We start from the raw sequence: 21,056 nt of genomic DNA on the forward strand, positions 1-21,056 counted from the left end.
TGAATTGTTTGTATAATTAGAAACACAGAACTTGAGATTGTTCAAAGTGGGCAAGGGAAAGACCGACTGGTGTTCATGGGATTGAGATTCTTAATTTAAATATGGAGTATTTGCCCCTCGGTCATTAGTCTGAATCAACCCAGGTGGTAGGGACAGACAGTTACCATTGAACTGCTGTGTGGTCTCAGTCTAGTCATAGTGGGTAGATATGTTCTTATCAATTTGACACCCTTTTGTGGAGTTTTGGCAAGAAGACCAAGAACTTGACTGATTGGGAGAATCAGGTCGGTTCTGCACTACAGATGTTTACCAGCATAGCTCGTCACTCATGAGTGTGATTAGTTTGTGACCTCTGACCAACACAGCTTTGTAGTGTGGTGCAGTTGTACCAAAAAAACTGCACTTTTGTTGGAATAGCTAATTTCACTGGGATTGGGGGTGTATGGAATAAGCTATATTGACAAAGGTTTTTGCTGGTGTAATCTTTGTCTATTCGAGGAGCGCTTTGCAGGTATAATATACTGGCATAGTTCTACCAGCAAGGCGCTCCTAGCGTAGACCTGGCTTCTCTTATCTTTTCCCTTGTGATGGTTCCTCCTGGTCTGAGCTGAGTTCTGCTGAATAAGTCTTGCACTGCCACTGCCTCTGCAGTACCTGTTCTGTGGTGTAAACAGATTTCAGTCTCCTAGGTTTCGAATCCAGGACTTTTCATATACCTGAAAAAATTCACTTTACGTTACAAAGTAAAAGGAAAGAAGAAAGAGCTGTGTGTTTTATCGTTCTCCAGACCCTCTGTTTCCAATAGAAATTCCACTTCTCATATGAATGGAGGCAGGCCAGGTCTTTGATTCTGGATCAGTGTTTAGGACCAATCCCAGATTCTCTGTCTCCAAGCTTGTAGAGAATGCAGTTTTTAATCTGTTTTATCAAATAAAAAATGTCTTAGGAAGGAACTTAGGAATGCTTTTTAATTTCGTGGGGTTTGTATATAGGTATATTGTCAATACACATCAAATGAGACTAGCCACGTTGGAAATAAGGCAGTGAATCTGTGAGGCAACAGCTTACCTTTGGATATTTTCTGTTGGAATTTCCCGATGCAGTTCATGAGAACTAGCTGATTGAAAATGTATGTTATATGATCCTGCACATAGCAGTATGCCTCAGAGCATTAATATCTGGGCCTATGGGTGCAGGGAAGTGAGCTTGCTTTGATGACTTCATAGAAGCTGGAAAACTATGATCTTTACTGAAAAGGTTAAAGTCTTGTACTAAATCAGAATTTCCTTCCCCCGGTAGATATTCCTCAGGGATCAGGAATGTCTTCTGAGCCCACATCTTCAGCTTCTGAGCAGTCCCCCACTTCTCCAGTGTCTCCACGTTCTCTCCACCTGCCCGAAAACCGCAGAACAAGAGATCGCTCTCCATCTCCCATGCGAGGTTACCTTATCCCCAGTCCCCTTCCAACTCGACGGACTAGGACGTTTTCAGCGTGAGTATTGGGGGAGCAACGGGGGAGGAAGGAAGGAAGGACACCTATTGACATTTAATGTGACCTCTTTTAATAGTGTTCTATGAATTTGCACAAAACCCAAGTTTAATAGCTTTCCTGGTATAACTCTGCCCTTGTTGGGTTCAGCTGGACGCTGTGTTTTGTGGGTTGCTTGAAGCTGCCTTACAAAGTGTGTGTGTGTGTCTGTGTGTGTGGTTATGGTTGTTTTTAATTAGTTAAGACCCTGATCCTCCATTGCAGTCTGCCTTGTCCAGATCCTTCACCCTCCATCACCCACCCATCCGGTACAGGCCCCTGAGGATTCTACCAAGACAAGGTGGATCCAGAGTGGCTGAGTGAAATAAATATTGCAGGAGTGTCTTCCCCAAAGAAGTCACAGTCTGGTCACTGTTGACTGAACGTATGACATGGGCCTGTGATAAAGAACCTGCACAATAAGGCTGCACTTCAAAGCCCATTGAAGACCATGGGACTCTTTCCCTTGATTTCAATTAACTTTGGATCAGGCTCTGACTGGTCCAATAAAGAATATTACCTCACGAACCTTGTCTCTAATATTCTGGGACCAACGTGGGTACAACTACGCTGCATATATATAGTATGAAGCTGTGTTCAGCCATTGGTCCCCAATCCTGGAATGAGGTATGGGAGCAGGGGTCTGTACAAGCGGACCTCCCAGTAAAATGCTACATCACTAAGACCTCAGTCTTTCAGTTTGTCTATATTTTGAGTGCTTCTGTAGCTAGTTGGCTTGGTATGTTTGTCAGCTGTGTTTTGCTGCTGTGTAATCCACCTTCTCTTGTCAGAAATCAACGTTACTGATTCATTGCAGAATTAAGATTGAGGTTATTTATATTAGCAGTTGTGTTCAGTGAGTTTTAAAAAAAACAACCCACACTAGAAGAAGTGAACTTAACATGATGTTAATTACAAAATACTTCTGTTGCTCTGAACTTTTATAATGGACCATTTTATGGTTTAAAAAAACCTCCTGAGGTGCTTGCCCAGTTTCATGTCTGGGCTTGATGTGACCATAAAAACCAACTCAGGGTTAGACTTTTCCTATGTCTAAATTATAAGTTTTAACTATCAGTCATTAATCTCCACTCCAGCTCTTAAAGACTTTATGGTGTTCGGGTTTTGTTTTCTTTTGTTTTTTTTGGGGGGGGGGGGGGGGCTCCTGTAATTCTCTAATCACTGTTAATTGTCAGAATCTTGCTGAATTTGGTAACCCTGAAAATTAAAACAGCTGTTAATTTTGATTGCCCTTTTTAAACAAAAGGAGCTCTAAGCCAGTTCAAAGTCCTAAGCTGTATGGAAAGAGAGACTGTGGTGGCAAACATTTTGTCGCACCAGGTAGATTTTTAAAATTAGTTTCTGATGCTTGTGATCTGAAATTCTACACTTTAGTTGGTTCATTACAGATTTGAGGTCTTCTATAAACATTGCTGGGAGGAGTGCTTTATTTCCCTGAATAGGCTGATTTGAAGTCAATGGATTACTCAGGGCAGTTAGTGTTATTCCCAGTAATAAATACTTGCAGGATCAAGCTCTTAGTTCGCGTTTGGAGGTAGAAATGAAGTTTATTCATGGACGCTTTTTTCAATACTTCATATTTAAGTTTTTCTGTCCCATTTTCCCACTGCTGGGGCTTGTGGCTTTAAATGAGTGATTCAGGAACAGAGCAGATCATTTGAGATTTTTCAGTTCACTCAGATCTAAATAAACCCTCTGAAGGTGATGTACATTGTGAAAATTATGACATGCCTAAGTGGCAATACAAATGACTTACTGGGGATTGGCCATAATGGAATCCTGCCAGCAGCTCAGAAGTGAGAGAGAATCGGCTACAGCAGGGGTAGGCAACCTATGGCACAGGTGCCGAAGTTGGCACGTGAGCTGATTTTCAGTGGCACTCACACTGCCTGGATCCTGGCCACCAGTCCGGGGGGCTCTGCATTTTATCTAATTTTAAATGAAGCTTCTTAAGCATTTTAAAAACCTTATTTACTTTACATACAACAATAGTTTAGTTATATGTTATAGACTTAGAGACCTTCTGAGAATGTTAAAATGTATTACTGGCATGCGAAACCTTAAGTTAGAGTGAATGAATGAAGACTCGGCACCCCACTTCTGAAAGGTTGCCAACCTCTGGGCTACAGTGTGAGCAAGGGAGGGGTCAGGAGGGCTATTGACAAACTGAAAGGCTACATTCCCACCTCCCACCAGCTTTAGATTGGATTCCACATGGTAGCAGCAGCTCAACAAACAGACAAACAATACTCCAAAATCAGGGACAAAGTGAAAGGTGGGATGAAGAAGCGAATGCAGCCATGAGTTGACCATGTTTCATGTCCTGCTGCTATGTAACTGTAACTCTATCTATTCAGCCACATCAGTATGCCCCAGCTTCCTCAGGGCCCCCAGAATCCATGTTTCTCATTCTTGGCTATTACCTGGCGTTTCCACTACTTTTTGCACAATGCGCACCATTGTCTGGTACCACATTATTTATTTATCTCCACACTCTCTCTCTCAGTCCTTTACGTAGCTGAATGCAGGACATTGGGTGCATCACTTATTCCCCAACAAGGCACAGAGAGGTTATCTGTAATGTAGGTATAACATTTGCCTGTGAAAGGTAACTGAGAAGTGATGGCTGGGATGCAAATATCTTGCACAGTCTTTTTTATTCTGTTTTTTTAAAATAACCATTCTAGAGAGTCACAGGTGGAGAAGAAAAAGAAAGAGAATGTGTCGATATAAAGATAAAACCAAATATTAGCCAGGCAAGCGTAACAATCACAACAAAGGAACAAATATTACAAGTGGAGAGCACAGTCAGTGAAAATGGAGTGAACTTCATTACAACTTTGTGGATCTGTAAGGTCTTTAGACAGGTAGTTTGGCTGCCTGGTGTCCAGATAAGCATAGCTGAGAGGACAAAATGGCTAAATCACAAAATTTCATGAGCATATTTATCCCTATTCGCTGAAGTAAATTTTTTCATGATCAGTACATCCCATACTTTATCATACCAACTGCCTATTCAGCTACAGCTATTGCAGGTCTGGGAAGTGGCAGATCAGCTTTTTTTGTTGGGTGGATGTCATCCGCACCAGTTAAGGGCCTCATCCAAAGGCCATTGAAGTCGCTGGTAGTCCTTAAATTGACTTCGTTGGCTCAGGCCCTGTAGCAACAGTTATACAAATATCTACATGGGAGCCTGGGACAAGACTGCTGCTCTGTGTGAATAACCACTTCCAGAAAATCTGTACTCTAAAGCAATCCCAGCACATGTGTTTAAAGGTGTCAGGTGTTGGACTACAGCACCAGCATAGATCTGTATTGATTTTTGACCTGTTTTCAAAGGCCATTGGGGTGCTAGATAAGATGTGTGTAGCATACGATACTGTATGTTAAAATAGTTTGCACAGAGAGACATGTTAGTGGCATGTAACTGAACATTTGGACTGTTGTGTTCAGTGTAGATGGTATTCTCTAGCTCTGGTGTTGGTGGAAGCACACCTATAACTGAACATGGACTGCTTATTTGTGTCCCTCTCCCTGTGCAGGACCGTGCGGGCCTCTGAAGGCCCCGTCTATAAAGGAGTCTGTAAATGCTTCTGTCGCTCCAAAGGCCACGGCTTCATTACTCCTGCGGATGGAGGACCAGACATCTTTGTACACATTTCTGAGTAAGTCTTTCAAGTTGAAGAGCTGGTTGTTGGCAATGTCCTTTCCCTGTCTCTTCCCTCCCATTACTCAGGTTATAAAGGGATCTGTGTAGTACAACTTTAACCTCAGTGCAGAAAAATGTGCAAATATTATGGAAAGTAGTAGGCTAAGCTGGTTATTGAGCAATACTATAAAGTCGTAGATTTTTAGGTCAGAAGAGACTGTGAGATCATCTAGCCTGACCTTCTGTATTTCACAGGCCTTTACGTTTCACCCAGTGTGTTGTGCGTTGAGTCCAATTACTTGTTTGATTAAAAACATATCTTCCAGAAAGACCAAGAACTCCCAATTTTCATTCACTTTTTTCCCTCTAAGTTTTCTTCCCAATCAATTTCTCTCATACTTTCCTCACCTTTGGGAAATTAGCCCTTTTGAAGCGTAAAGTATCTGTATTACTGATTGGGACAGTCCTCTCTTTGCCCACAATAAATGTAATCAGATCATGATCACTGGTCCCTAGGTAATTTCCAGGCCAGTAGTTAGTTCATTGTCATTTGTCATAATAAACTTCAAAATCAAGTTAACTCGTGTTGAGTGCAATACCTTTTTTGTTAAAAAATTATCATCTATAATGTTTAGAAACTCCAACTGATGTTTCCTACTGGCTTCATGAGACCTTCAGCATGGAGGTCATGAGACCTCCAATTTTTAAAAAGGGATCCAGAGATGATCCCAGCAATTACAGGCCAATAAGCCTGATTTCAGTACCGGGCAAACTGGTTGAAACTATGTAAACAACAGAATTGTCAGATACATAGATGAACATAGTTTGTTGGGGAAGAGTCAACATGGTTTTTGTAAATGGAAATCATGCCACACCAATCTACTAAAATTCTTTGAGGGGGTGGACAAGCATGTGGACAAGGGGGATCCAGTGGATATAATGTACTTAGATTTTCAGAAAGCCTTTGAGAAGGTCCCACACCAAAGACTCTTAAGCAAAGTAAGCTGTCATGGGATAAGAGGGAAGATCCTCTCATGGATTGGTAACTGCTCTGTGGATTGATTTGGTGGCCTGTAACATGCCTCCACCGGTATCCCTCCCTGGGTTTTGTTAGTTAGCAATTGATCCATAAGCATTCAAGGTCCTGTAGTTCTTAGTTATCAGTAGTCCTAAGACAGGTAATGGCGTCTTTACGTAGAGTGACCCTCTCCTCCACATCTCTTTAACCCACTCTGTCCTTCCTGAGCAGGTTATAACTGACGATTTTAACCTTGCAATTGTGTGAATCATCCCACCAGGTTTCAGTAATACCAGTTACAGCAAATCTCAGCAAATGAGAATTTACCTAACACGGCTGCTACTCTGAAACCTGTTCCTCTCACTTGTATCCCACACACTAGCATTGGTATATAAGCAACTGAAAATTGTCTTCTGTTCGTATCCTTTCCATATTGGTTCAATTTGTTCAAACACATGGAATTTGAGACTGTACCATGTTTGCCTCCTCAGCAACTCCCCTTGTGTTGATGTTTCAGTAATTCTTTGTTTAAATATGGGCACTTATGTACTCTGGCTCCACCTGGTACTGGTGCTGTAGAAGTTGGAGCAAATGCCACTTCGATAATGCATGTCTATGTGCATTATCAACCTCCCTTACTCCTGCCAGACATGCAAACAATGCATGTGCTCTTCAAAACGTATCTCTGGATGAAGTGCTTTACTGCTGGAGCTATTCACTGCACGGTCCCCAGTAGTGACTGTCTGCAGGTTCACGCCCCACTAATGGTGGTAGTGATGATTTATTTGTATTACAGGATTGCCTAGAGGTCTCAGCTGAGATCAGGGCCTCGTGCTAGGCTCAGTTTGGCTCTGCACAAACACATTGGAAAAGATGACCCCTGCCTTGAAAAGCTTACCGTTGAAATAGAGAGGGCAGACAGAGTGGGAGGGAAACGGGCAGGCCATTGGCAAAGTTGGGTGTTGAACATAGGTCTCCTGAATCCCAGTCTAGTGCTTTTTCTACTGACTCACACTGCCTCTTGTTTGTGCTTTACCGAGTAATTCCAGGATTAGCTTTTTTTGCCTGATGATCCCACTGTTACTAGTGTCCAGTTTTTCTGAATTGCTTTTGTTTTCCTTCCTTTATATTTTATAAGTAGGTTAGCAAGTGTAACACTTCCAAGTTTTGTGGGACTGGAAGGCTGTATACGTCTAGGGCCTAACTCTTCTCTCATTGAAGTCAGTGGGAGTTTTTCCACTGAGATTAATAAGACTGGGCCGTTAGTTTAAATGTTCAGTTTCAGATCTACAGTTTTAAAATAGTTGACATTTCCCTCTCTCTTATTAATATGTGCAATTACCAAAGTGCTGAAGATTCTGTATTCTTTAATTATTCTAAAGTACAGTTCAGGTAGGTGGAAATAGCTTTTGTGGTTGAAAGTGAATGGAAGTATCACCGTTTCTTACTTCTGACACCAGGCAGTGCAGAAACGATGATTTAATAACTCTTTGCTTTTCAGCATTTTGCATTGGGAATTCGAAACACTGTTCTTCATTAATGGGAATTGCTCATTTCAGGAGCGTTGCATAACCCATAAAGACTCAGTAGATTCTAGTGACTCAGTTATCATTATATAGTGTCACTTTCAACATACTATCTGTGTTTATATGGGTTCATTTCTTCTCTGTGTTCTTTTCAGCCTCCGGGCACTCTCAAGTGTGATTTGACTAGGAGTGGCATGAAACTGGTTGACCAGGTTTGCAGCACAAACAGTTTGGAACAAAACCTGAATGCTTTATCTGCAGTCACCAACTTTAGGGGTTAGCTAAAAAGGGACCCCATTTAAGTTTGCTTATCTCTACAATGGGGAAGGTCAGTGGATATTTTGAACAGTGAGTGTTAATCTGGCTGCTTCCCACCACAGATGAACATTACTTCAACTTAAAACCGGAAGCCCTGATTTTAATGTCAAGAAATGCACTGTAATGGTTGGGATTTTGTTTTGTTTGTCCCAAGCAACTTTGGTAAGATTGTCTGATCCTCTTTTGTTTGCTCCCACAGCTGTGAGGAATAGCAAGGTTACGTTTCAATTTAAATGTGTCTCATAAGCCAATCAAACTAAAAGGATCTCATCAAATTAAACCATTCTTCTATCTGTTTTACCTACCATTGTAACAAGTAACTCCTAAGTTTACTAGAGTTGAAAGAGATCAGAGGAGAAAAGTTCTCTGGTTCAGTTTGTTTTTACTTAGATAGCACTTGTGTATATTCGGTTTCACTCTTTCTCCTGGTGTGGGCAGTCAGGCCCTGATCCTGCAAACTGTTCAGCTTGGGCAGAACTTTTTGTGAAACCCTGTAATATTGGAGCACACAGCAGGTGTGTGGTGCAATTTCCATTTGGAAGCATTTCTCAAATTATATCTCTCCATAGTGTCTGATATGGAAACTCAGTATTGCCTGATATGTAATCAGACCAAAGGCTGATCCACAAAACTGGTGGTTTCTATTTTTCTGGCCTTCTGCATTAAGTATTGATTCCAGAAAACCAAGTACCTTTATTGAAAAGCTTCCTGGAGATCATTGGAAATGCTTTATATTATTACAGGAAAAAGTAGACTAGAAGTAAACTAGAAAGACGTTATAGCCCACCGAGTGCTGTAAGGTTTTCATGCACTTTGTCTTTGTTTAGAACTGAAAAATCCACTTCCCAATGAGGGTATGAATCTCTCCCTGGCAGGGTCTTCTAATCCCTTCTCTTCTCTAACCACAAGGCAGTGCTTTAAAAGGAGCCACTGTCTCCAAGGTAACGGTCTTATTGTAGCAGCAATGATTATAGCAAATTTTCTGTCCTTCTGAATATCCTATCTCCATTGTTCTGGTTTCATAGCCACCAATTTAATGGCGGCTAATGGTCACTCACACAGATGCTGGCTTCTTGACTGTCATTGAAGCATAACAACTCATATGACTGTAATTTATTCTTCGTTTTCCATCTCTCTTTCCCAAAAAGACTGGGCGCAGTTCCTAATGGATGACAATCTGAGGGCTTTGAAGCTTTTGTGTGGTAGTCAGTAGTAGAGGAGATCCCTGCAGAGTTTGCTGGTCAGCAGTTTCCCAAACCATCCTGCTGGTGCGGAACCGAATAGCCAGGGAAGCGTGTGGAAGAGTACAAGACAAGCTGCTGCATAGTATGAGCTAGACACTGCAGCATGGGTGCTGTGGGTCCCTTGGGGCTGTGGAGTGTGCATGGTGATGGTTGCTAGTGTTCTAGTGAGCACTAGGGGGCACGCAATGAAGGCTTGTTTATCCCCCAACTGTGTACAGTGCAAACCAGGATTTGTGCCTAGAATGGCCTGATTATAGAGGTGAGACTGGAAGCTAGCTCAGCAGAGGGCGTCACAAGTGAATGAACCAACATCTGCTTCAGAAAACACCATTGTAGGAGCAGCTGATTTCATGGAATGGGAAAGTGATGTGCCTTGCTTCTGTGGCTTTCTGCAGTTTGTTAGAACTTGGCTGCAATGAGGAGCGGCTGCATTGCAGAGACTTCACATTGTCCTTCGGGCTGGAATGTACCGATCCCAGTATTAGTGAACCAGTTCTCAGAACTGTGCTCTGTTTGCCCTCCCTACTGTACCTCTCCCTCCGCCCCTCTGCATCATACACAGGCCTTGCAGAGATCCCCGGCTTGCTGTAGTTTCCTAACGTACTGGGGCATGCGTTCTGGAAGAACTAGGTTCATTACGTCCATAACTGAGGATGCTATGTTAGTCGGAAACAGTTTGTAAATAGGGATGCATTTCCATCTCAGGCCACGCGTTCATACATATGCGATCAGAAGAGATTACTGAAAAGCAAGAGTTTTACTTTGGGCCATGACATCCTGCTTTTGCACCCAGATATGTCCATGTCACATTTGTGTTGCATGAAAGAAATCAGACATTGCCTCTGTTACCCTTCCAGGTTCTTTGGCAGGAATATAGGGATTGTCTTTTTCAAATTCCTCTTTGACTTGCTGTCAGTTGAGTTGCAAGGCCAGCATCTTACCTCAACACTCCTTGGTTGTTCTTGTACCTGTGGAGTTGGGTATAAAATCATGTATTGGAGACATGAGAAGTAGTAATTTTTCTCCAAAAGGTGAGTTTAGTTCTGAGCTGAGGGACAGAATTGAAAGTGAATATTCCAGCAAAAAAATTGAAGCTTCAGCCCCCAGGAAAACTCGCAGTGCAATAGCTCTGAAATTGCCTTGGAGTGGAGAAAGTTTCTTTGCTTATTGGAATCTGCCGGTTTAGAACTTCATTGAAGTAAGCCAGGTAAATGTGACCATATCTCTTAAACAACTAAGAGCTACCAGACTTATGCTGTGGTGTGATTCCACTTAAAGCACCGAACCTGGCCTTGGTCTTTCTCGCTGCTTTTCAAGTTTGAAGTATTTGTATTAGCAGGGGTTTCGGCAAGTGCACAGTTCATAATGTTTGATTGAGCACTCAAAACTGCTATGGAAGCAAAAAATGAGGACTCAGCAGTGAGCTGAAGTGATGCATTGTACAACACAAGTGTTATAAATGGCTACATACTACCTGTTGCTGTGTACAGTAATGAAATCTGTTCATGTTAAACTATGATTCCATGGAGTTGCCATCCCATTGCCATGCCGTATGAACGTGCCCAAAGGTGGACCATGTTCACCTTTGGATTTTTATAGCTTGTTTTAGACCCCTCTCGCTCCCATTTCTTTGCTCTGTGAAACACATGAGCTGAGTCATAGGTTGGATTTTATAATTTGAATAGCCCAAGTGACTTTTTGAGTGGAAAAAGGAAGCAGGGAGCTGCTCTGCACAGCCCTGCCCGTGTTACACTTTAAAAGGAGATGGTCCTGAACAATATTCCCCAGTCAGACCTCCTGTCGTCTTATCCCTCTGCCCACCTGAATCTTGGGGTTGTTGAAAATCCAGATGTGGTTGTTCTGACTTGAGTCCATTGCTAGTTCTGAAGCCAGGCTGTGGCTTTGCCTAGCCCGGGTCTGCAGTGTCTCTTCTTCCCACCCTGCCAGTCTGATGATTTACTTCCATTGGTATACTGAAATATATCCAAAGCAGGAGCTGTTACGGCAGGTAGAACCAGCTCCTATGGGAAGAGAGGGTACAAATCATTCAATGTTATTTGGAGGGGTATGGAAATGAGCAAATTAGTGAGCAGGATTCTCTGTAGGTTTTTTTGCCATTCTTATATTTTCCCTCCTCCCAGTTTGGTCAGGAAATTCACATAATACTAATGCCAAGTGGGCTTCCCATTGAAAACTTCAACAGTATGTGCCCATAGTGATGTTCATAATAGCCGAACCCTGGACCTCTTGTCTGATGCACCCCAAGTAGCCAAGAGAAAAGATGAGTTTTGTGGCATGTCCTGGGGGCTGACAATTCTGTGGCTTGGTCCAAAGACAGGATAGCAAACAGGCAGCGACTCAGGTAGCCATAAGCCAAAACCATGGTTGAGCACTGGTGTTGTGTTCTCTGTATGGTGCGCTGCTTAAGAATGTGGCTGCCTGGACTTCATCTTGCAGGTGGCCTCATGATGCAGCCCCACCTCGGACGTGTACATGCAGAGCTTGTTCTAAAATCTAGGCACTCATCCCATGAAAGTTCTGTCTTTCGTGCTCATGAGTTTTCTGCTCTCGGTCATCAACATCCTGCCTCTAGTTCAATGTCGCTGTTACAAAGGTGGGATGGAACTGGCATGGAACAAGTCTTCTTTTTGGTAGCTAGGGTCAGTCTCACAGATGGCTCTGAATATCAGGACATGGACAATCTGTTCACTAGAGAGCTGACACCAAGAGCTGGGAATCAGGGTGAGATATGTCTATGGAGACTGTGTCGTTTGGTACCATTTGGAGCTTTCCAGGGTTTGTGGCTTTATTCAGTGGCATCAAACATAGGTTTCTTTGGAATTGTGGCTCTTAGAATGAATCACTGATTATTTAGCAGGGGACTCAGTCGTTCTTATCTAACCTTCCCCAGGAGCAGGGTCTGCTTCACATGTGATAGGGCAGAAATCCCTCAAAAATTCCAAGATTTCTGTTTGTGTGGTTGGTTCAATTGGGCAACTCTCTTTTTCTCTTCCATGGCTTCCATGGTCCCTTGTTTGGTCATCCCTTCTTTTGTTGATTGCAAGACTGGAGCTGTTTGCCTGGGACTGAAGTTGTCCGAAGGCATTCAGGTTTGATAACCCAGGGTAGCTCTACTGGTCTTTCATGTCTTGCTACTCAATAAAAATATTAGTGTTGTAGGGGTATTAAATGAGTGTAACAAAGTGTGCAAGATACATAGAACTTAGCAGCATGGAAACTAGCTATCTAGGGCAGCTCTCTGCCATGCAGGATTGTTCCTTCTGACATATTTTGACCACACTGAAAGCACTTACAGTAAAAGATTTCCCTTTGACCTTGTCTTTGTCCCTGGAGAGCCAACTAGAGCCTTACTGATACGAATAGCGACTGTGAGCCTGTAACATTCCATATTTAGACAATTTCTTAATAAGAGCCCCTCCTTTGATTCACGTGCAGGCTTCCCTAAAAATAGTGCAGTATAAGATTCTCACAATCATCACATTGGTGTTGTGATGGGAAATGAGAGTTGCTGGATAGCATAAAACTTAATATACATTCTCTCGGTTCTACGCTGAGTCAGGGACTACATTTTCTATTTTAATATTTTTGGATGAGATTTTCAAAGTACCCTAAGGGATTTAGATACAGAATTCAATTTACATTTAAAATTAAAGGCAATTGGTGTCCAAATCCCTTAAGTGGCTTTGGACAAACTCAGCCTTATTTTCAAATATTCATCAGTCCATAAGAACAAGACATCTTTGTTTTATCCTCCTAGCAGATCCTCTGCTAGATTACATCTATAATGTAGTCAAAAAGAAAATAGCTATCATACACTGAAACACTTTAATTCTTCTTGCTTGGTTTATCTGATCTCTTCAAGTTCACTTGATTTGCAAAACTAAGTTTATTACCCCCTCCTGTAACTCAAAGAAGAGTTTCAAAACAACCTCTGAATTATCCCTTCATCTTAGACTCCATCACTCAATGCGTTTTTCACTCCCTCTCTATTGCTGATTTGTCATCTTTCCCATAGCTATATAGTTTTCTTTTTGTCACCAATGGAGAGACTACTCCAGCTCGAATGTTGCTTGCTCTTTAACATCAAAACATCATTTAACCATATTACAAGGCAGGAGCAATTCTCTGTCCAGTGTTTTGCAGCCTGTTTGTGTACTGTGGATACAGAGTTAAGATTGCTGTATCCAGCGAGACACGCAGAGAGAAGATGCAGGGGAAAGAATCTCCATTCAGTAGGAAGCCAAGTGCATCAGTGTGTGAGAAATGAAGTCTGTCTGCAGCCCTGGGCCATTCTTGCTGGTTCAAAAGGACTGTCCTGTTTTTGATCAAGTAACTTTACGTCAACAGGAAGGGGAAGATGTGAGGCAGAGAAGCATTAGAGGGAGGAAGCACTTAGAGCCTTTCTAGGGTGGAGTGAGATTTTTCTCATAAACTTCAGTCTCCTGGCATGTCGGTTTGTATAAGGTTAGAAAAACACAAAATTGATGCAGTCAACATAATGCTCAAACACTTCCTGCCTCTCTTACTAACAGTAGTGTAGAACAAACTGAAACTGGACAATGGTGCCAGGGCTCTAAGGACAACCCACTGTAAAACTCTCAGCACGCAGGCTGGGCACTTGCTGTTCTTACTGGCTGGGCGTGCTCACAGGCACCCTGATTTTGGAGCACGATCACCAGCATGCCAAGGCAGCTAGCCTTGCCCATTGGGTTAATTACTCTGACCCAAGCTCTTTTAAGTCCAGCTTTATTAAACTCACAATTTATGGATTACAATGATGCCAGCTTCTTGTTTTCTGTGTGGGCACCCAGTGGGCAAATAGCTGTGTGGATAGAAAAGATAACATGGTAATGGAGAGCAGGGCTTTGGAGCTGTGTTCTGGCTCCGTTCCAGCTCCAGGCAAAAACCTGCAGCTCCACTGCTCCTGAGCTGCTCCAGCTCCGACTCCGCTCCAAATCCCTGATGGAGAGCATAACCGTCAACCTCTGTACCCATTCCATTCGCTTTTCTCCCTAAGACATAGTCTGCACTGCAGGCAGGTGCAGCTCTCATGTCATGTGCATGTCGGTGCACATGCTCTGGATTATTAGGAAGAGCTTTCTGTTAAAGTGCACCTGTTTCCCTTTCATTTCGAGAGCTAGCCACATACATATAACTATATGTATCATTCAGATTTTCTCGCTAGTCAAACATCAATACAAAACAGTAAACCAATAATTGTTACCACTGAGGCCAGTCTGTCTTTTTTTTTTTTTTTTTTTTAACTGCTTGGACAAGAACACAAGAGACTGGAATGCTTGCTCCATTACTCATGTACTTAGCACGTTGCGCTGTGTTCAGGGTTCACAGCGCTGCAGGAGACAGTTCAAATCTTTTCAGGCTAAGGCTAGTTGTCAGTGTCCCTTTTCAATGCCTCAACGTGCAGTTTTTAGATCGATGTCACCTGTGTTCAGAAAAGTTTTTAAAGCCAAAGCTAACACCTATTCGTGTAGCAGCTCCTTCAGCCAAACCGACGACAGTGCTTGGGAATGGCACCAGTTTGGGTTGAAGTGTACAAAACAGTGATCTGACTGTACGCTCTCAACACCTAGCATGCGTGTGTCAGTGAGACGGCGGTGCATTTGGCTGTAGGGACGAGGAATAGATGCTGCTTTGTTTCCAAACCTTTCTAACTCTGCAGCTGTTGCTTTATAAAACGTTGTCTGCAATTGTGTGTGAAGCCCCATGGAAAAGAATGCCTCACTGCTCTTTGCTCCACTGCTTCCACTGGCACAGGTTGGCCATATCTTTTCTTATGTTTATGGTCACTGTTTTAAGTATTTTATTGTTGCCTGGAGTCCCTCAACAGGGGGCTGTGTGTGTTTAGTGGCTGTGCACCACTCAGAGGCGGCTCCAGGCACCAGCGCTCCAAGCACATGCCTGGGGCTGCTAGCCTTGGGGGTCGCCATGAGGGTGGCAGTCAGGCTGCCTTTGGCGGCATGCCTGCGGGAAGTCTGCTGGTCCTGCAGTTTCGGTGGCGGGTATGCCAAAGGCGCGTGGCTGGCGGACCTCCCGCAGGCACGCCACTGAATCCGCCTTACCAGCACCTCCCGCAGGGACGCTGCTGAAAGCCGCCTGGCTGCCGTGTGGCAAAATACATAGAGCCACCCCTGGCACCAGTACCCTTCATTGAGCGGCATTTGGTCTGTTCAGGTGCATCTCTAGGCCCCAGGGACACTGGAGGACAAAAGAGAGTGTGAGCTTTGTTGCCAGTAATAGCTAACGGGGATTCTCCATTAGCCCAAATAGTAGAAGCCTGTGGGCTGTTGGGAGCTGATGGTCCTCAGGTTTGTTCCTCATGCACATGCATGATATGGTGTGACAGTGGAGTTATAGCATAGCTATTGATTTGTTACATCTTATGGGCAACTGGCATTCGCCATTGTGCCCAAACTACTTCTGGGATAGCCTGGCCCAGTGCTGAGTCCTTTAGGTACTCACGTAAGTTATGTTCATCTCAGGTATTTATTGTAAACATGCCATCCCCAGACGGGTAGTGATGAGTGGAACATGAGTCTTCTGTCTGAATGACTCAAGCTAATTCATGTCAGGCTTACCACCTCCAAGGGTATGGCTACACTGCAGTAAAACCTCTATGGCTGGCCTGTGTCAGCTGATATGGGCTGTAGGGCTATAAAATTTCAGTGTAGATGTTCAAGCTTGGGCTAGTTCTGGGACCCGCAAGTGGGGCAGGTCCTAGAGCCTGGGCGCCAGCCGAGGCTGAACGTTTACACTGTAGTTTTATAGCCCCACAGCCCAAGCCCCACACAGGCCAGCTGCAGGAGTTAAATTACAATGTAGATAATACCCCTAGCTGAAGAGCAGTCACAAAAGCTGCATCAGCTGGTCTGTCAGCGCTCATTAGCTCATTCTCTGCATTTCCCACAGCACCTATTGTTCTTCAGTGATGTCCAGATTAACCCTTTGACACTGGGATTTTGGCTTTCTGGTGCCTGGTAGCACTGTGGTAGTGCTGTGATGCTGCATTGATAGTCAGGACCTCTCACATTTGTATCTAAGCCCCTGGGAGCGGCTTGTACTGCCAGGTGCATAGCAAGAGTATTTTGTTGGGTCACAGTGGAACTGTTTGGGATCTAAAGGCTACAAGGCAGACTGGATGCTGGAGGGGTGGTAGCCTTTTCTTTTGAGCACTTCCAGTGGTTCCGCTGAGGGTAGTCTCAGTAGTTTCTGCTTTCCAGAAGCTGCTTGTACCCACTCTCTACAGCAAGCTCCTGGAGTCAGGAGATGGGTACAGTCAAGTCTCAAATAATCATATGGTTAGTGTGATCAGAAGTGGATTAAGATTTACTGGGGCCCTGAACACAAAGAACTCTCTCCCCTTCTGGCCTCCCTGCCCGCCTGTGGGGCCCTGGGAGGCATGTTGCAGGGAGGGCAGAGACATGGGCCAGGGGGCTGCTCTTGGGCCCCCTGCCCAGGGCAGGTGGAAGGTCCAGGGCTCCCCACAGTGAACCGGACTCCCTGGGCAGCTCTTACCATGGCTCAGATCCGGCTTCTGTCCTGGGCAGGGGGGTGGGGCTGGGGGAAGAGGAGCAGGGGCGGGGCCATGCTGGAACTGGTGCCCCCCCCCCCACCTCTACCAAGGTTCCGGTGCTCCTGCAGGGGCCCCCAAATTGGCCAGAGCCCCTGGGCATAGGCTCATGCATTAATCCACCACTGAGTTGGATGCAGCTTGGGTTGGGAGGGCAGCCGGGAGCCAGGGAAGGTAAAGATCAGTTGGATCAGGCTGTGTGGGGAAGGTGCATTGAATTTGGTGGAGCTGGTATTAAATCATAATGGAAGACTGTACTTAGCTTTCCCCTGGGAAAGCTTTTTCTGCCTTATGTTGCCATTTCTCATTGCTCATTCTCATAGGCTGATTTTACGCAGGGATTGCTTCTGCAGAGGCCCTGTGTTGACTCTTTTGCTCCATGCTGCTCTGTCTGGAGTTTATTCCCGTGGGAAAGAGGAGCTTTTCTGCAGCTAGTTTTTTTAAACCTATGTGATAGGAGAATGTGTGGCTGAGAGTTGGCTACACAAGTATTATTAATCACTTGGGCTCTCACAGCCTTCAAGGGCGAAAAGCTTGTTCTGAGCTCTTAGCCCAGCTTCCTGTTATGTTTGCTCTGTTAGTGGCAGGCTGCTGGGGGGCAGAGAGGAGGGTCCTTGCAAAAGTTAGTAGCAGTCAGTGAAAACGTGGAGAGTTAGTAACCTTTAATGTTCTGTATGGCTGACCCTGCTATTGGGATATAGGAGGATGAGATGCATTATTTTCAGTTGAGTTCTGCTTGGATTGCATACAGTAAACAGCTACCAGTTAATGAGCTGACTATGCAGCTTGTGTGTACTTGCTCTGAGGGCCTTTGTACCCACCTTAACTCTACTGATGAATAACAGATAAAGGGAGTGAGTATTGTCAGTGGAAGTTGAAAGTGGCTCAGCATTTGACTGTTCCAGGAGGCCCATGTTTGGAATTTTTAGGGTTAGGGGAACTCTAAGGAAAGAACTCTAAGACATTTGACACTCCCTTGTATATTAATTTCGATGTCCATTCTGTACTCTTGCCAAAAATGTTAAGAGAGAATTAAGGTTGAGCATACATCTCAGTAACTTAAGGGTTAACATAATCACAGGGATGTTGTCATTCTCCCAAAATCTAGGAGTGGAGATGATGCTTAAAAGAAATCCAAACAAGTTAAGGTAAGAACTGCACATTTAAGGGTTAGACAACCTTTAACTGAAGCCTGCAGTGATGTCATGGAATAATCATACAATTCTGACTTGAGGCATTGATTCAGCTGGTTCGGCATTAGACTTTTCCCCTCTGGGTATGATGCTGACTGGCCCCTCTGCAAAAAGCTGGGAAATACCTGTATTTCTGGATGTGACAGAGTTTCCCACCTCACTAGGTGTGGAGGGGTTAATTTCTTTCCTGGGACAGGGTCCTGGGGAAGGAGTCACATGGACTGTAGGAATCTCTGGCTTGGTGGGAAGCAATGCTCAAGAACCCTCAGCATCTGAATGGAGTGGCCCTTGGAGATACTGTGGAGGACAGGGATCAGTCATTAACTTCTAATGACAGGCAGCTGAACCTGTGGAACCAGCATAACTGCAACTTGAAACCAAGACACTGAGGTGTCAGCTCACTGTAATAAGAACTTGGCTGCCCAGTGCAGTACTGCAAATTGAGTCCTGGACGCTCTGGGCTAGAGGCAGGGGCTCCCCGTACTGTGGTCAGTGGACTAATAAATGCCGGCTTGTTTTGAGAAGGCAACCGTATGTTGCTGCAAAACTTCTGCAGGTTGTATGGTTTCCCAAAAGGGGTAAGTCTCTAACAGGGGCATAAAGTCCTTTGGACCCACTGGAGAAACCACAGCAAGAAATGGAGTCATGCAGCCAGAGCCCCAGTCTTGGCGTGGGCAGAGCCATGGGACTCTCCCTTGTAAAACGTGGAGGCCTAGGGCAGAGCACTAATGGGGTATGCTCCCAGAAAGAGAGGATAAAGGTCAGAGGCCTGGTAGGCCCTGGGGATCTACAGATAGGAATTTAATGTGAAAAAAAAGTGCAGGTTATAGAGGTGCTGAAGCAGCTGTTACAGAGCAATAGCAGAGGTGGTACAAGTAATTATTCTGCAATTGCCAGAATACATTTACCTGGAGCTGTTCCCCCCACCCCCTTTTGTTTTTCCCTTAACAGTATTGAAGGAGAATATGTTCTAGTGGCTGGCGATGAAGTCACCTACAAGATGTGCTCTATTCCACCTAAGAATGAGAAGCTGCAGGCTGTAGACGTGGTCATTACTCACCTAGCACCTGGAACAAAACATGAGACCTGGTCAGGACATGTTATTAGTTCCTAAATTACCCTGCATGGAGCTGTATCATTGAAGACACTCAACAACTGACTTTCACGTGAGACTGACAAATGACTATTTTGCATATTGAGTGGGAAAATTGTTAATAAGGTAGGCGTTGGCCAAATTACCATTCTTACGATAGGCACAATACTTAAAAACAACATACAAACTCTAAAGGAAAAAAATAGCTCAAGGAAATTTCCATGCCTGGCTTGTCTGCTTTTGTGATCTGTGACCTGAGTGATAGTGGCTGCCCAAAGGTGTTAGGAACTCTAGCTAAAACAGATCGGAGTGATAGATTTGCTATCAAAATGGCAGCACTGAGGGACATAGCTTAGAGACCCAACATCTACCTGTAACATATTGTTCCCTTGGGCTAAATTTCTGTAAATGTGGTGAATGCTCAGGCAGCAGAATGTCAGCAGAATACTGCTAAAAAGTCTCTGCGTAAATGTACTTGACAGAGAGCAAGAGACATTTAGTGCTGCAATTTCTTTTCTTCATAAGCTAAATAACAAGCACGCTGTACAAAGTCTTTATCTGACAGTTATCAGTTTTGACAGCACCTTCTGGTTAACTGTCAGGTGGAACAGTTGCAAATTAGCTTGCTGCAGGAGTGTGGAATTGTTAGCTTTATTAAATGTGGGTTGTTTGTGAATTTACTTTGTGTGCCTTGATGGGTGATTAGCAACATATTTACAGGCCAGTAGTTACAAAAGTAGGTTGCTTCACACTAAACAGTAGAAAAGCAAGAGGTGGGAGTGGTTCACAGCCTCTGATGGTGCCTGAATTTAATGAAATCTTTAAACTGCCTTGATATCTATCCATGTTTGATAGATTAGTTAGTGTCTACCATGGTTCATTAGCATTTACACATTCACGTCACTTATGAAAAAGCGAACTCTGCCATGTTCCGAGCACTGTATATAAAATGCTATGTGAATTATTTAGTAGCTTGAGTTATAAAGCCTTGTAGTGGATTCTTCAGTCATTTTTTCCTGCAAAGCTTGCTCAGTGGTATATAGTGCTACCACCACCACCTAGAATCTCTTCTCTGCTTCTGTTTCTGCAGGCTTTCATGCAGACAAACTATTGTAACTGTTAATCTCTGCACCAGCTCTGATACTGCTTGTCCCCATAAGTTTTCCAAATGAAGCATTGTCTTCCTCCCCCCCCCACCCAGAGTGAGCAGAAATTAAAATGGTTGGAATGAAACTCTCTTCTCTTAGTTACATGGAATTTGCCTGTTCACTATAGTAACAATCAGTACTTGTGCTGTTGTGGAATTCATGAAGATGCTATTTTACAGAGAAAGATGAAATGTCTCAAGCCATTTCAACCTACAGTGATTAAAAGAAAAGAAATGTGAAGGTTAATAATTACTGTGATGTTTTGTTTTACTTTTAATTCATCTATATTGTACTAAATAGCTTGTAAGCTATTTTGAGTTTTAAACCTGTATTTGTTGTGGGTTTAATATGCTGTAGATTAGCATACATTGCTTCCTTCACAATAAAAGTTTATTTCATAACTGGTTGATAAGTTATCTTCAGCCTACTCACTCATGACCTATTCTGTATTTAAGACAAGTACTAATTAAAAGGAGGGTGTGTGTGTGTGTGAGAGAGAGAGAGGGTGTGGTGAAGTTGTTTGCAATAATCACTTCTATTCAATATCAAATTATGGGTATTGGAAAATGAGTAACTTTACAGTTTCCTAGCTGTTCAGCACCTCTGGTGTATTTTATTAATGACTTTAGGTTTTAAGTAAAATCTGTATTTTTTCCCAGGTGTTTACTTGATAATCGCAAAGCTTGTTTTGTTTATTTATGAGCAATGC

General features: G+C 43.6%; 1 protein-coding gene across 1 annotated transcript; it reads left to right on the forward strand.

The window, feature by feature from the left end:
- The first annotated feature begins 1,293 nt into the window (after positions 1 to 1,293).
- Positions 1,294 to 20,751, forward strand: CARHSP1 (calcium regulated heat stable protein 1). Its single transcript, XM_032769085.2, has 3 exons — positions 1,294 to 1,492; positions 5,092 to 5,214; positions 19,058 to 20,751. Exons 1-3 carry the CDS (start codon positions 1,320 to 1,322, stop codon positions 19,218 to 19,220), a joined length of 459 nt encoding a protein of 152 aa, XP_032624976.1. The 5' UTR covers positions 1,294 to 1,319; the 3' UTR covers positions 19,221 to 20,751.
- Positions 20,752 to 21,056: the final 305 nt, after the last annotated feature.

Source organism: Chelonoidis abingdonii, chromosome 9, assembly GCF_003597395.2.
Source record: "Chelonoidis abingdonii isolate Lonesome George chromosome 9, CheloAbing_2.0, whole genome shotgun sequence".
NCBI lineage: Eukaryota > Metazoa > Chordata > Testudines > Testudinidae > Chelonoidis > Chelonoidis abingdonii.